The sequence below is a fragment of the Macaca mulatta genome, chromosome 1, assembly GCF_049350105.2.
Source record: "Macaca mulatta isolate MMU2019108-1 chromosome 1, T2T-MMU8v2.0, whole genome shotgun sequence".
Classification (NCBI taxonomy): Eukaryota; Metazoa; Chordata; class Mammalia; order Primates; family Cercopithecidae; genus Macaca; species Macaca mulatta.
Genome location: NC_133406.1, coordinates 77,678,351 through 77,691,146, shown reverse-complemented (window position 1 = coordinate 77,691,146; position 12,796 = coordinate 77,678,351). Strand labels below are relative to the sequence as shown.

The 12,796-nt window shown below is 39.4% G+C and overlaps 1 protein-coding gene across 4 annotated transcripts in view; it reads left to right on the top strand.

Annotated features, from left to right (window-relative positions):
• SLC30A10 (solute carrier family 30 member 10) overlaps nucleotides 1–12,141 on the top strand; it is a 46,322-nt gene extending 34,181 nt beyond the window's left edge. For all 4 annotated transcript variants that reach the window (XM_077937674.1, XM_001103570.4, XM_077937677.1 and 1 more), the window contains exons 3-4: nucleotides 4,438–4,677; nucleotides 6,948–12,141. In XM_077937674.1, coding sequence (XP_077793800.1) covers nucleotides 4,438–4,677; nucleotides 6,948–7,447 — 740 coding nt within the window. In that variant the 3' untranslated portion in view covers nucleotides 7,448–12,141. The remainder of the gene's footprint in view (nucleotides 1–4,437; nucleotides 4,678–6,947) is intronic.
• The last annotated feature ends 655 nt before the right edge of the window (nucleotides 12,142–12,796 follow it).

Genomic DNA, 12,796 nt, shown 5'->3' with positions numbered 1-12,796 from the left:
CTTACGGCAACAGCGTCAGGGTCTGTGAGTCCAAATTTAGTGCGTCAGCCTCTGGTGTTGCCCCACGAGCACGTCCTCCATCTGCAGTTTCCTCATCTGAGTCTCCCACGAGGTGTTTCTGTCTGAAATGCCTTCTGTGGTTGCCTATTGAAGTCTGCCTCCTCTCCAGAGGCCTGCCCAAATTACCTACCTCTCAACAAGACTTTCCTGAGATTTCTCATCACACGAGACTCTTTTCCTCCCTGAGGAGGTTATCCATGTATTTATCTCAGAATTTTCCATTTTGAGAGGCTGAGGCGAGAGGATTACTTGAAGCCAGGAGTTTGAGACCAGCCCGGGTAACATAGCAAACCCCTGTCTCTGCAAAAAAAAAAAAAAAAAAAAAAAAAAAGATAAAAAGTTCTTTTAAAAAGTAAAAAAATTAACCGGTGCAGTGGCACACACCTGTAGTCCTAGATACTTGGGAGGCTGAGATGGGAGGATCATTCGAGCCCAAGAGTTTGAAGTTGGAGTGAGCTATGATTGTGCCACTGTACTCCAGCCTGGGCGACAGAGGGAGACCCCATTTTTTCTCTGTTTCTGTCTCTCTCTCTCGGTCTCTCTCTCTCTCTCTCTCGGTCTCTCTCTCTCTCTCTCTCTCGTTCTCTCTCTCTGTCTCTTGGTCTCTGTCTCTCTCTCTCGGTCTCTGTCTCTCTCTCTCTGTTACACACGTGCACACACACACACACACTCACAAACACTCACAGACACCCCACAGAATTTTGCTAGTGCACTGTAGTTAATGGTCATGACCAGGCCTTCTTCATCTTTTCATGGGCAGCTAGAAGACACATTGCATTATTCAATGTCAAGAATTGAGTGGGATGCTGCTTTAAACAGTTTTTCAAACTGAAGGCCATGACAATTTGGGCCCTAGAATTAGTTTAGTAGAAAATTAATTATAATGGAATGAAATAGAATAGATAATAGTAAGAAATCATATATAAGGATGAATTTTGCTTTCCCATGAATTATTTATTTCAATTGGTATCTCTGTGCTAGGATGCAAAACACAATTCTTACTGTGGATTATGGGAAAAACAAGTTCGAAAGTTACTATTTTATGTAATTCTTAGGGAGTAACAGTGGGATTTCTCAGAAGGAAAAGCTGAAATTGAATTGTAGAACTTACATGAGGCAGGATGCACAGCAGATCTCTGGTCAGACTACCCAGATTGATATCTCCAGTTATCACTTTTTAGTTGTGTGATTTTGGACAAGTTACTTAGGTATTCTGTGCCTCAGTTTCCTCATTTGTAAAATGAAGAGAGTACCAGCCAGAAATAATCAAAAGGGTCAGATTCCAATTTTCAGGAGTTTATTCAAGTGAAAAGCTGGCAATGGCCATTCTGGGACTCATCACTCCAGAGAAATGGGGATAGGGTTCCAAAGTTAAAAGCCAAATTCTTGCTTATATATAAGACAAAGAAATTTAGCAGGGTTACAACATTTTGTATACAAGCCTGGTTTAGGAGTTAAAAAAATTAGCTACAATTTGTTTTCTTTTCCAAGTGGCTTGTTTTCTTTATAGCTGGTTTTCATTTCCTTTCCAACTTAAAAGAGTGTATTTAACATTCCATATTAAGGGACTGTGATAGCCATGGTGTCTTGTATGAAAAAGGTAAAGGGGAGGATGAAAATCAACAGTAAGAGAGAAGGGGGTCTTCCCTGGGGCCCTTCGCCATTTACAACATTTTACAGAGCAATGCAGATAAGGAAAAAGACTGGATTCAGACATACAACAGCTTACAGCTGCCTGTCACGTAGCTCAGGCCCTGTAATTCACATTCCTTGAAGGCTCAAAATACTTTTGAGTTCCAACAGCTTAGATTTTGCATTACTTATTTTCACAAGGGTAACCACTTTACAGTCCTTAAAAGGATGTAATGGGTAAGTATAACACGCTTAAAACAATGCCTGGAGCATATGTGTTAGTTGGCGTAACAATAATAATAGTTATTATTATTGAAGACAAGAGTTACTGTATGTCATAGGAGTTATGATAATCAACCAGAAGCTACTGTTTTATTGAATGCCTACATTGCTATTACATAAACAAAGGCAATTTGGAGTATGACCCTGATCCTCATGTTACTTACGGAGGAAATGGATCTAACATGTATGAGACAATCAGCGAATAAAAAACTGTCTCACGCAGTAAACGTGATGTTACATGTGTATAGGAAATATTAAGCTTTCGTATTTTTATGGTAGCATTTTGTACTGTCCTGAAGCAAGTTAAAGCTTCGATTCATAGCTCCTTGTAGAGGAACAAAGTATTTTTGAGTTTCCCTTCGGTGGTTCAGGACAGGGACTGGGGAGTTAAAATCTCCTTTGGGAGTGGGGTGTTGTGAGAAAGGAGCACAGCATTAGAAAATGGGAATGTTGGCCGGGCGCGGTGGCTCAAGCCTGTAATCCCAGCACTTTGGGAGGCCGAGACGGGTGGATCACGAGGTCAGGAGATCGAGACCATCCTGGCTAACACGGTGAAACCCCATCTCTACTAAAAAATACAAAAAACTAGCCGGGCGAGGTGGCGGGCGCCTGTAGTCCCAGCTACTCGGGAGGCTGAGGCAGGAGAATGGCGTAAACCCGGGAGGTGGAGCTTGCAGTGAGCTGAGATCCGGCCACTGCACTCCAGCCTGGGCGACAGAGCAAGACTCCGTCTCAAAAAAAAAAAAAAAAAAAAAAAGAAAATGGGAATGTTAATGTGTATACTGAATCAAGATCTTATTATCATAAGTAAACACTCAGTCAAAAGGACATATGGGAATTCTTTTTATTCCTGTAGTTTTTGGGGAAAATTTGAGGCAATTGCCTCAAATTACATTTAGTGTTCACAGAATGCCATTTTACCTATGATGTTATTTAGAATTGTGGAGGTGTTGCCAAGAGGAGGAATTAGCTCAATTAAAGCACCTTCCAAGTGAGACTGTTTAGTCTTAGCCATGAGTAAGTTGTTAGCAATTTGGATTATTATTAATTCTACTGCATAAGTCTGTGGAATACATGGAGAGACAAAGCCGACCTTTCTTAACATATATGCTTTCTTCTAGAGCAGTGCTTTGGAAACTAGTATGTGCATTCCAATCATCTGGGCATTTTTTTTTTTTTGAGACAGAGTTTCACTCTTGTTGCCCAGGCTGGAGTACAATGGCACTATCTTGGCTCACTGCAACCTCCGCCTCCTGGGTTCAAATGATTCTCCTGCCTCAACCTCCTGAGTAGCTGGGATTACAGGTGCCCTTACAATACCCAGTTGAGTTTTTGTATTTTTAGTAGAGATAGGGTTTCACCATATTGGCCAGGCTGTCTTGAACTCCTGACTTCAGATGATCTACCCGCCTTGGCCTCCCAAAGTGCTGGGATTACAGGAGTGAGTCACCGCACCTGGCCTCATCTGGGCATCTTTTTAAAATGCAGGTTCAGATTCTACAGATCTGAGGTGGGGCCTGAGATGCGGTATTTCTAACAAGCTCATAGGCGATGCTGATGCTACTGGTTTGCAAACTATACTTTGAATTGCAAGATTCTGATGTTGCTTTCTGTAAAAACAAAAAAACCCCCAAAACCAAAACCCAAAACTTTGTGTTTATATTTTATAATTTTTCTGACCAAATTTTTACCTAATTTACTTACTAAATCCCAATTTAGTCTTTGGCTAACAATTGGGCACTCAAATCTTTGCTGAGGAATGAATATGTTCTATATCATAATCAGTATCTGTAGAAACAATTTCCTTAATTAAAGGCACCCACAATTTTTAGTATTATCTGTAGAATTTTAATTTTATTTTATTGTAATAAATAGCTGTTTATGCAACGGAAATGTTGCTGGAGTCCCTGTTCTTGGGCACCTCTTAAACCAAATGCCATTTAAATGACCACAGACTAAAAGCAAATTAGGTAAATGCTTACAGGGAAAGGGGAAAGCGGATCAAGGTAGAAAAAAGACAATTTGTTTTAAAGACTCTCTTAATACAACTTGTTCCCTCTCCCCTTAAACATGTTTAAAACAGTGTAAAGCACAGATACTTGTCTAAAAGAAAAAGAAATTGTTTGCACAGCCTCTGTTTTCCAGCTTAGTGCCCTTTGATGGGTGGTGAGCGGTAGCGATGTGGCCCAGTGAGATGGCACAGGCATTCTTCCTGCAGGTCAGAATCTTCCTAGGCTATTGCTCTTCCAAGGTACTCTGAGTCCTGAGATGGTGACCTGGGGTTTTGTTTCCTAAGAAGTAGTTGCCATTATTTTGATTCATCCTACTGCTCTAACCAAAACAAAAACCAAAAACCTCCAAATGGTAACAGATATTCGTATACCTGGAAATCCAAGCCAATGAGTGTCACGTGGCTTCCAGATTTGCATCTGTGCTGCAGTCGTCTTTCTTTCTTCCTGGCAGGTGTACTTTTGCATGTGATGGGAGATGCCCTGGGGTCCGTGGTTGTGGTCATCACGGCCATCATATTCTATGTGCTTCCCCTGAAGAGTGAGGACCCGTGTAACTGGCAGTGTTACATTGACCCCAGCCTGACTGTCCTCATGGTCATCATCATTTTGTCATCTGCCTTCCCGCTCATCAAGGAGACCGCTGCCATTCTGTTGCAGATGGTCCCCAAAGGAGTCAACATGGAAGAGCTGAGTAAGTAGACTGAATTTTGATCCAGAACCACTCTCACTTTAATGTTATTCAGGCCAAAGGACAGGCATTATTTAAGAGCAGTGTTTGAGTTATGTATTCTGAAACACCTTAAATCACCAGGTGGTAGAGACATCATCATATGTTTTATAGCCTATTAAGATGACTCAGCTCCAAGTACCAAAGGTCCTTTGCAATCTGTGATTCTCTGACTCAACTGCAATGCAATGCTTGGTCCGGGCATGGTGGCTCATGCCTGTAATCCCAGCACTCTGGGAGGCCAAGTCGAGTGGATCACCTGAGGTCAGGAGTTCGAGACCAGCCTGACCAACATGGTGAAACCCTGTCTCTACTGAAAATACAAAAAATTAGCCGGGTGTGGTAGCATGCACCTGTAGTCCCAGCTCCTCGGGAGGCTGAGGCAGGAGAATCGCTTGAACCCAGGAGGCGGAGGTTGCAGAGAGCCGAGATTGCACCACTGCACTACAGCCTGGGTGACAGAGCGAGACTCTGACTCAAAACAAAACAAAACAAAACAAAAATGCAATGCTTGGATAATACCTATTCCTGGGCTACTTAATTTCATGTCAAAGATTTATTTTAATCCAAATAAGGCCATTTCTGCCAGGAACTTTATTTTATTTTCCTTATTCTAAAAACACAAATCATTCATATTCTAGACCCTACTTTCTAGTTAATGCGGGCATGCAAGTCACTGTGTCTCTCACAACACTGCCCAGAGCTGCAGGCAGAGTAGGTGGTGGGAGAGGGAAGGAGACAGAGGAGAAGACATACAGCATTGCCTTTGCCTTCCCAGGAGCTAGTTCATTTCCCAATTGAGGAAATAAGATAAACATATACAAAGAAATTTGTGATATATACTGGATATGTTTTTAATAAAGTGATATATTTAAAAACAGATATTTTTAACAATAGACGGTTACTTGTTGTGACTCAAGCCTGTAATCTCACCACTTTGGGAGGCTGAAGGAGAAGGATTGTATAAGGCCAGGAGTTCAAGACCAGCCTGGGCAACATAGTAAGACCTCATTTTTACAAAAATAAAAAATTATTTTTTAAAAATAAATAAAAAAGTAAAGGTTGTAATGTGTGCCTGTGGTCCCAGCTACTCAGTGGGTTGAGGTGGGAGGATCACTGGACCCAGGAGTTTGAGGCTGCAGAGAGCCATAAACATGACACTGCACTCTAGCCTGGGAGACAGGGCAAGACTCTCTGTCTCTAAAAAACCAAAAACCCCCTGCAAGATGGTAATAACAATAGCAATATTTTCATAGCATTTACCACATGCTAGAAATGTAAGTGTTCTAAGTGCTTTACTTATAATAATGTATTTTAACCCTTAAAATAATACAAAAAGTTACTATTATCATTTCTATTATACAGACAAGGAAACTGAGGCACAAAGAGGTTAGGTAATTGCCTAACGTCACGCAGTTAGTAAATGTCTAAACTCGGATTCATACTAGCTGGCTGCAGAGCCTTTGCTCAAATCAGTATTGAATACCATTTCTCTAAATACATACTCATTTTGGAAAGTATAGAAAATAGAGAGGAGCCTAAATGAGAAAACAGAAATCTCTCATAATTTGACTGTGGAAACTACCACTGTTAATATTTTCTTCTATATGCAGTAAAAAGAAAAATCATACCATATACACAGTTTAGCAAATTGCTTTTTCACTTAAAAATACCTTATGTACATTTTCTCATATCCTTAAATATGCAACTTACTTTTAAACAACTATGTCTTATTCCATTACATAATTGATTTAACTATTTCCTTGTTGGTTCCATCTTTTTAATGAATACAAGGAGCATTGTCCAAACCATTCTTGTACATAAATATTTGGTTATTTCTTTTAGGTTAAACTTTTAGCACTAGAATTGCTAGTAAAGGTTTTTTTGATTCATGTTGCCAAATCATCCCTTTTAAGAAAAGAAATTGCATTTTATAATACTATGGGAAGTTCATTCAAGTGTCCATTCCCTTGTATACTCAGCAACCCTGGGGACTTTTTTCTTGTCGTTGTTAGACTTATTTTCTTAAATGACTTTGTATGGGCTAACAATGTGTGGAGAAAGAAGGTTACGGGCAAATGGACCCAGAGAGGTAGAACTAATTTCTTCCTGCTGTTCTTAGTAAGTATGCAGCCATTTTGGTGAGAATGCTTGACGGGACCATATCCCTCCCGTAGTTCCATGCTTCAAATGCAGCACTCACCTTGGCTTTTGTTTGCTCTTCTCTGTTATAGTGAGCAAACTCTCTGCTGTGCCCGGAATTAGCAGTGTACATGAAGTGCACATCTGGGAACTTGTAAGTGGAAAGATTATTGCCACCCTGCACATCAAGTATCCTAAGGACAGGGGATATCAAGATGCCAGCACAAAAATTCGAGAAATCTTCCACAGTGCAGGAATCCACAATGTGACCATCCAGTTTGAAAATGTGGACTTGAAGGAACCCCTGGAGCAGAAGGACTTACTGTTGCTCTGCAACTCACCCTGCATCTCCAAGAGCTGTGCTAAGCAGCTGTGTTGTCCCCCCGGGGCACTGCCTCTGGCCCACGTCAATGGCTGCGCTGAGCACAATGGCGGGCCCTCTCTAGACACATACGGAAGTGATGGCCTCAGTAGAAGAGACACAAGAGAAGTGGCTATTGAAGTGTCTTTGGACGGCTGTCTGAGTGACCACGGACAAACTCTTAACAAAACTCAGGAGGACCAATGTTATGTCAACAGCACTCATTTTTAATCTGGTACCCACATAACCAGACCGTATAGTCGAGGCACTTTGGAACCACCATCTTGGCTCATAAAAAGAGCTTTCCGGGTTGTAGGCTCAGACCAGACTTGCAGCGTGCATGCTCTGTGTTCACTAGGGGTTGGCTGTTAGGGATTTTAGTTAAACGTGTCTGTGAATTTTTATGTAACCCCTTTCCATTCCCCTGGGTGTCTCATGCTGCTCTTTGTTTCAGCTTGAACATGCATTTTCTAAAGCAAACTGCACTAGTGTATATATCAGGGACACTGAAGTCTGGGACTGGGGCTCAATAGCTGTGGATACAGTGTTCAAAGAAGTTCTTGTTTCTAAACTGATTAGAACTTCTAGCTAATGCTCAGGTGAGATCATAGCTTAAATACATTCAAAAAACTAAAGTACCACAATAAGTGTATTTTTCCCTTTCCCCTTAATGATCATAAAAGAGACAAGTTAAGTATTTCTGACACTGAAGAAGTATCTTTTCTCTTTGATTCATTTTTGGATAAATATAAAATGAATAACTATTACGGTAGAAAATATTCTCAGAACATTCTAGAGGAGGTAAAGATTAGTAGGGGGGTTTTGGCCATCTCTACATTTTTGTGAGGTGAGAGAAAACTAATGTTTACTTTCTGCTGTGAAATGAATTGTGGCTATAGAATGTTTCAAATGCTTAAATATATAATACATGTTTTTCACATGGAAGTGAGGGAATATTTCAGCTTTCTTAAGTATGACACAAATACTCAGCTGTCTTTTAGAGTCAGTATAGTTGGAGCTGTTTCCATTTAGTGCTTTGGTAATGATTTACTTATTCTTCCAAACGTCCTTTGACTTTTCTTTCATACGATTGCATTGATCTATGCAGCATTTACCAGAAAAAAGCATTCCTGGGATAGCAGAATCCTTAACATTGAGTGTTAATTCTTGTGAAATAAATAAGCTAGACTGCCTTCTCTTTAATTAGACATATTTTAAAATATTTATTATAGTTGTCAACTAGTGACTCAGTGGAAAAGTTGATGTCCAAGGAAGAAATGAGAATTAGCTTAGTTGCTGCCTTTAATGTGTTTTTGAGAAACTTAAAATTTTCTTTCATGTCTCTGATCCATATTAGCAAGTTCAAATAAAATTTTTGTAATCGGATTCAGACCCATAACCAAAGAATATTGGCAGTAGAGAAGCATCTGTCATGTATTTAACACATTGTTCAGCATCAGTATTTAAATCAGAACAGTCTCGCAGGTATGAGAAAATGGGAGGTGCATCACTAGACAACTAGTATCATCTTTGCTAGACTGCAAGACTGTATGAAAATAACCGTCTCTTAGTGTGTAAAGTCCTGTTTAAAATCTGCACAGGATTTATCAGAGGTGCTGGGTTGATAATGAAGGCAGCATCCACAATTTTTTAGAACAAACATCATATTTAAACAATTTATCTTAGTCCTGAATTTGAAGGCTAAAACAAATAAGCAGCTCTGATCAGTAGGCTAGGAAATCATTATTTTTTCTTTTTTGTAAAAACAGGGTCTCGCTGTGTTGCCCAGGCTGGCTTTGAATTCCTAGCCTCAAGTGATTCTCCCACCTCGGCCTCCCAAAGCACAGGGAGAACAGGCATGAGCCACTGCGCCTGGACAGGAAACTCTTTGTTCCCTGAAAATGTATTATCTGAGTTTAAATTGGCTGTGAATTAGGTAAATAGAAAAACGCCTAAAAATGTTTTTATTTCTGGGAGCTTATTGGGCTAGGCTACATGCACTTTATAAGCATAAAGGGGTTAATAAGTAAGAATTTCCATTTTTAGTGTTAAAAGTGTGGCATGCACTCACACAAAACAGTGGATCCTCTAAGAAACTCAGCATGGAGATAAGTGGGCCAGATTCTCCTACATAAACATTGGTTGAAATTCCTTAGAGCCAAAAAGAAATTTTTCTCTGACTTCCTAATCTGAAGGTCTAATTTGATTTCACATCATTCTGCCTTTATTAAAAGGTAAAATTATAATTTCACAGTTTTTGTGCAACTGGCTGAAGGAATGCATATTAGTTTGCATTTAAACACTGTTCTTTAATCTCTAAAATATTTTTCTGGGTAAGAAAAGGCACTTAATTCCACTATAATTAAACCTAACTTCAGAAAAGTATCTTGATAGACAGTTATGCCAGATTATGGTCTGGAGTCAATGTGAAATAATACCTTTTTAAGGACAGTTTGGCTGAGTGCATTTAAGAATGTCCAATCATGCTAAGTGCAATAATTTTGTATTGGGTTGGGTGGCTTGCATTTGCCACCTGTGGCACTGTGATGCCTGCTGTATGCTATTTTCACTTGAGTTTAACTCTCTCTTTAATTGTCCTGCTTTTTAATTCTCCCAAGGAAATACAAGAGTTTTCTTTTTCCCTTTAAATCAACCCTGCTTGGTGGCAATAGCAGCTGATAAATAGATTCAAAACAGCACTGTTTTCCTTTAAGATTAGAAAAACACTGGCACTCAGTTTGGTGCTCCTGTATACTTATTTACAGAAATCCCCCCACCCCACCCCACCTTTTTATTTTTTAAAGAACTGACGTAATTTTCAAAGTCTATGGCATATTTTGTGTGTCAGGTCAGGGACCAGTTGTCCTGTGTGCTAACCTGGCCTTCTATGTGGCCCTACTGCACTTCTGTTTCTATAGAAACAGTCCTTTCCACATTATTGTAGCATTGGCCATAGGAAATACTATATCTGCTTCATTTTCTGACTCTCAACATTGTTTTTGAAAATATAATTTTTTTTAACATGATATTGGGCCATTATGAATATCCACAGACAGGATCCATTGTTGACAGAAAATAAAATTACTCTCTAACTTCTTGATAAAATATCAATAAAATACAGAGACATTATTTGAGGAAGAATTAAGAATATTCTCCATATTTAGTTCCTTTTTTTTTTTTTTTTTTTTTTTTTTTGCCATCGGTAGAGCAAATTCCAGTGGTGGTAAATCAAGAACTCTAAAGTTCAGTAGGAATAGGTGTTTTGAATGTCAAGGAAATCACTGAGGTAGATTTGAGATGACAATAAGACAGCTGCCCTGTGAGGTCATAAGAGCTTTTGTGAGGCTTACTCCGGGGGTTCTCAGTCTTGGCATTATTGACATTTTGAATTGGATGTGTTCTTGCTCCTGATGTGTGGATGTGTATTGTAGGATGTTTAGCAGCACGCCTGACCTCTATTCATAAATGCCAGTACTGTCCCCCCAAGTTGTGACAACCAATGTCTCCAGACATTGTCACATATAACCTGGGGGAAAAATTGCCCCAAATTCTGAGCCACTGGGTAGAACTAAGGGTAGTTTAGGGACAATGTTGATGAAAGCCTCTCCAAAGTCCCATAGTCTTTTTAATAATGAATTCTGCAGAATTTGCTCTTTAAAAACATATTTTTAAAGGCAAGACCCGTCTATTCATAAAAGTTGCAGTTGTTTCCACACAGGAACTTTGGACATTTAAAGAAAAATGTAATTTGAAATGAAAAGCCCTTATAAATCCCTTTATACGTATCAGTCATTATAACAGTAAATGAAATGAAGAAAAAAAGCATTTGGTCTCACTCTTCTGTGCTGATCTCTTTAATTCCTGAATATCCTCAATTTGATGAGCCCACTACCAAATGAGACTGGATAGTTATCAGGACAATTGATAGATGGGGTTAAGATGTTTAAAATCTCCTTCATATTTAAAATGATCAATTTTAAACTTGATGATGTTTCTTCTTCTTAGTTCCTGTAAGCAGCTCATCTTAGTGCTAATGACAAGTTCAGATGTTAAAAAAATCCTTATCATTTATAGCTAATTTGATCCTTTGCCAAAGCATATCTATTTTCTTCAAGGGAGCAAAATACATTTCCTGATTTTAAAGTATCCTGCTTTTAAATATATCTTCACATTCCTATAGTAAAAGACTTCAAAAAACAAAACAAACAAAAAAACCTGATATAGAAAACATGAGGAAACATGACCTGATTTGAATTTTGAATTTGGGTGAATGATCACTGACTGCATGCCTGCTCTACAGATGTCATGCCCCTGATAAAGTGTTGCGTATTTGTGCTTCTTAGTTTATTTACCCTCGAGTAGCCACAGGTAGAAATAGGTTGTTAAACCAGGAATTTAGTTTCTCAAGTGGAAATTGCATTGAACAATAATCCTCAATGTAATCTGCATGTCCTTACCCATCTGGAGTTTAGATAATGCAGATGGGTCATTTTCTGGTGCTTCTCTTTTCACGTGTTTTATTTCATACCTTTTTGTTTACATGGAACTTTCTTGAATGTTTGATAGATGATCAACTGTCACCTGTTAGTACAAAGCCATGCCAGAGACACTGAACCTGCTCTGCATTCTAATGAGAACAATCCAGAAAGGATGATTTTCAAGGGAGAGTGACCTCTTCCTGGAGATCTGAGGTTATGTTACAGTATTGTGGAGTTTTGTTGCTTAAAATTCTCCTCCTGTCCTCACAGGCAATTGTGCTAGAGTTGCAATCCTCACATTTGAGAGAATTGTCAAAACTCTAAGACATAAAGTTTAAATAACTCATTAATAATTGCATGCAAATCCCCCAGTAATGTATGTACATAAACATACCTTTTAAAGATGTTCAATGGTACTGTAAATAAAATTTTTTAAAAAAATAAAAACATGACTGAGATATGTCTGTGTCACTTAAACAGATAACTAAAAGTAGCGGAACTCATTTTGTCTTTGTCACTTACCCTGGTAAGTTTATTATTCAGTAACTCCTTGGATTGATTTTAATAATTTGGGCCTATTTCTCTTTTTCTGTTTTGCTAGTCTTCTTCACACCCCTTCCTCTGTCACCTAGGCTGGAGTGCAGTGGCACCATCTGGGCTCACTGCCACCTCTACCTCCCAGATTCAAGCGATTCTCCCGCCTAAGCCTCCTGAGTAGCTGGGATTACAGGCACCTGCCACCATGTCCAGCTAATTTTTGTATTTTTCGTAGAGATGGGGTTTTACTACGTTGGCCAGGCTGGTCTTGAATTCTTGACCTCAAGTGACCCACCCTCTTCAGCCTCCCAAAGTGTTGGGATTACAGGCATGAGCTACCATGCCCCGCCCTGATTTGGTTTTCTAGAAGGACCGATTTGGCCCTGGGCTCTGACTGATTTGGCTCAGTAGGCTTTGTGTAGAAGGGAAAGCTGTTTGGATTCAGGGAAGATAGAGAGGCCTGGCTTATTTTGGAGAGGGTCTCTGGATTTGAAATCTCTCCAATGGGTTGACTGTAATCTTTATAAATGTTGGATTAGAGGAACAGTCTTCCAGTTTTTTTCAA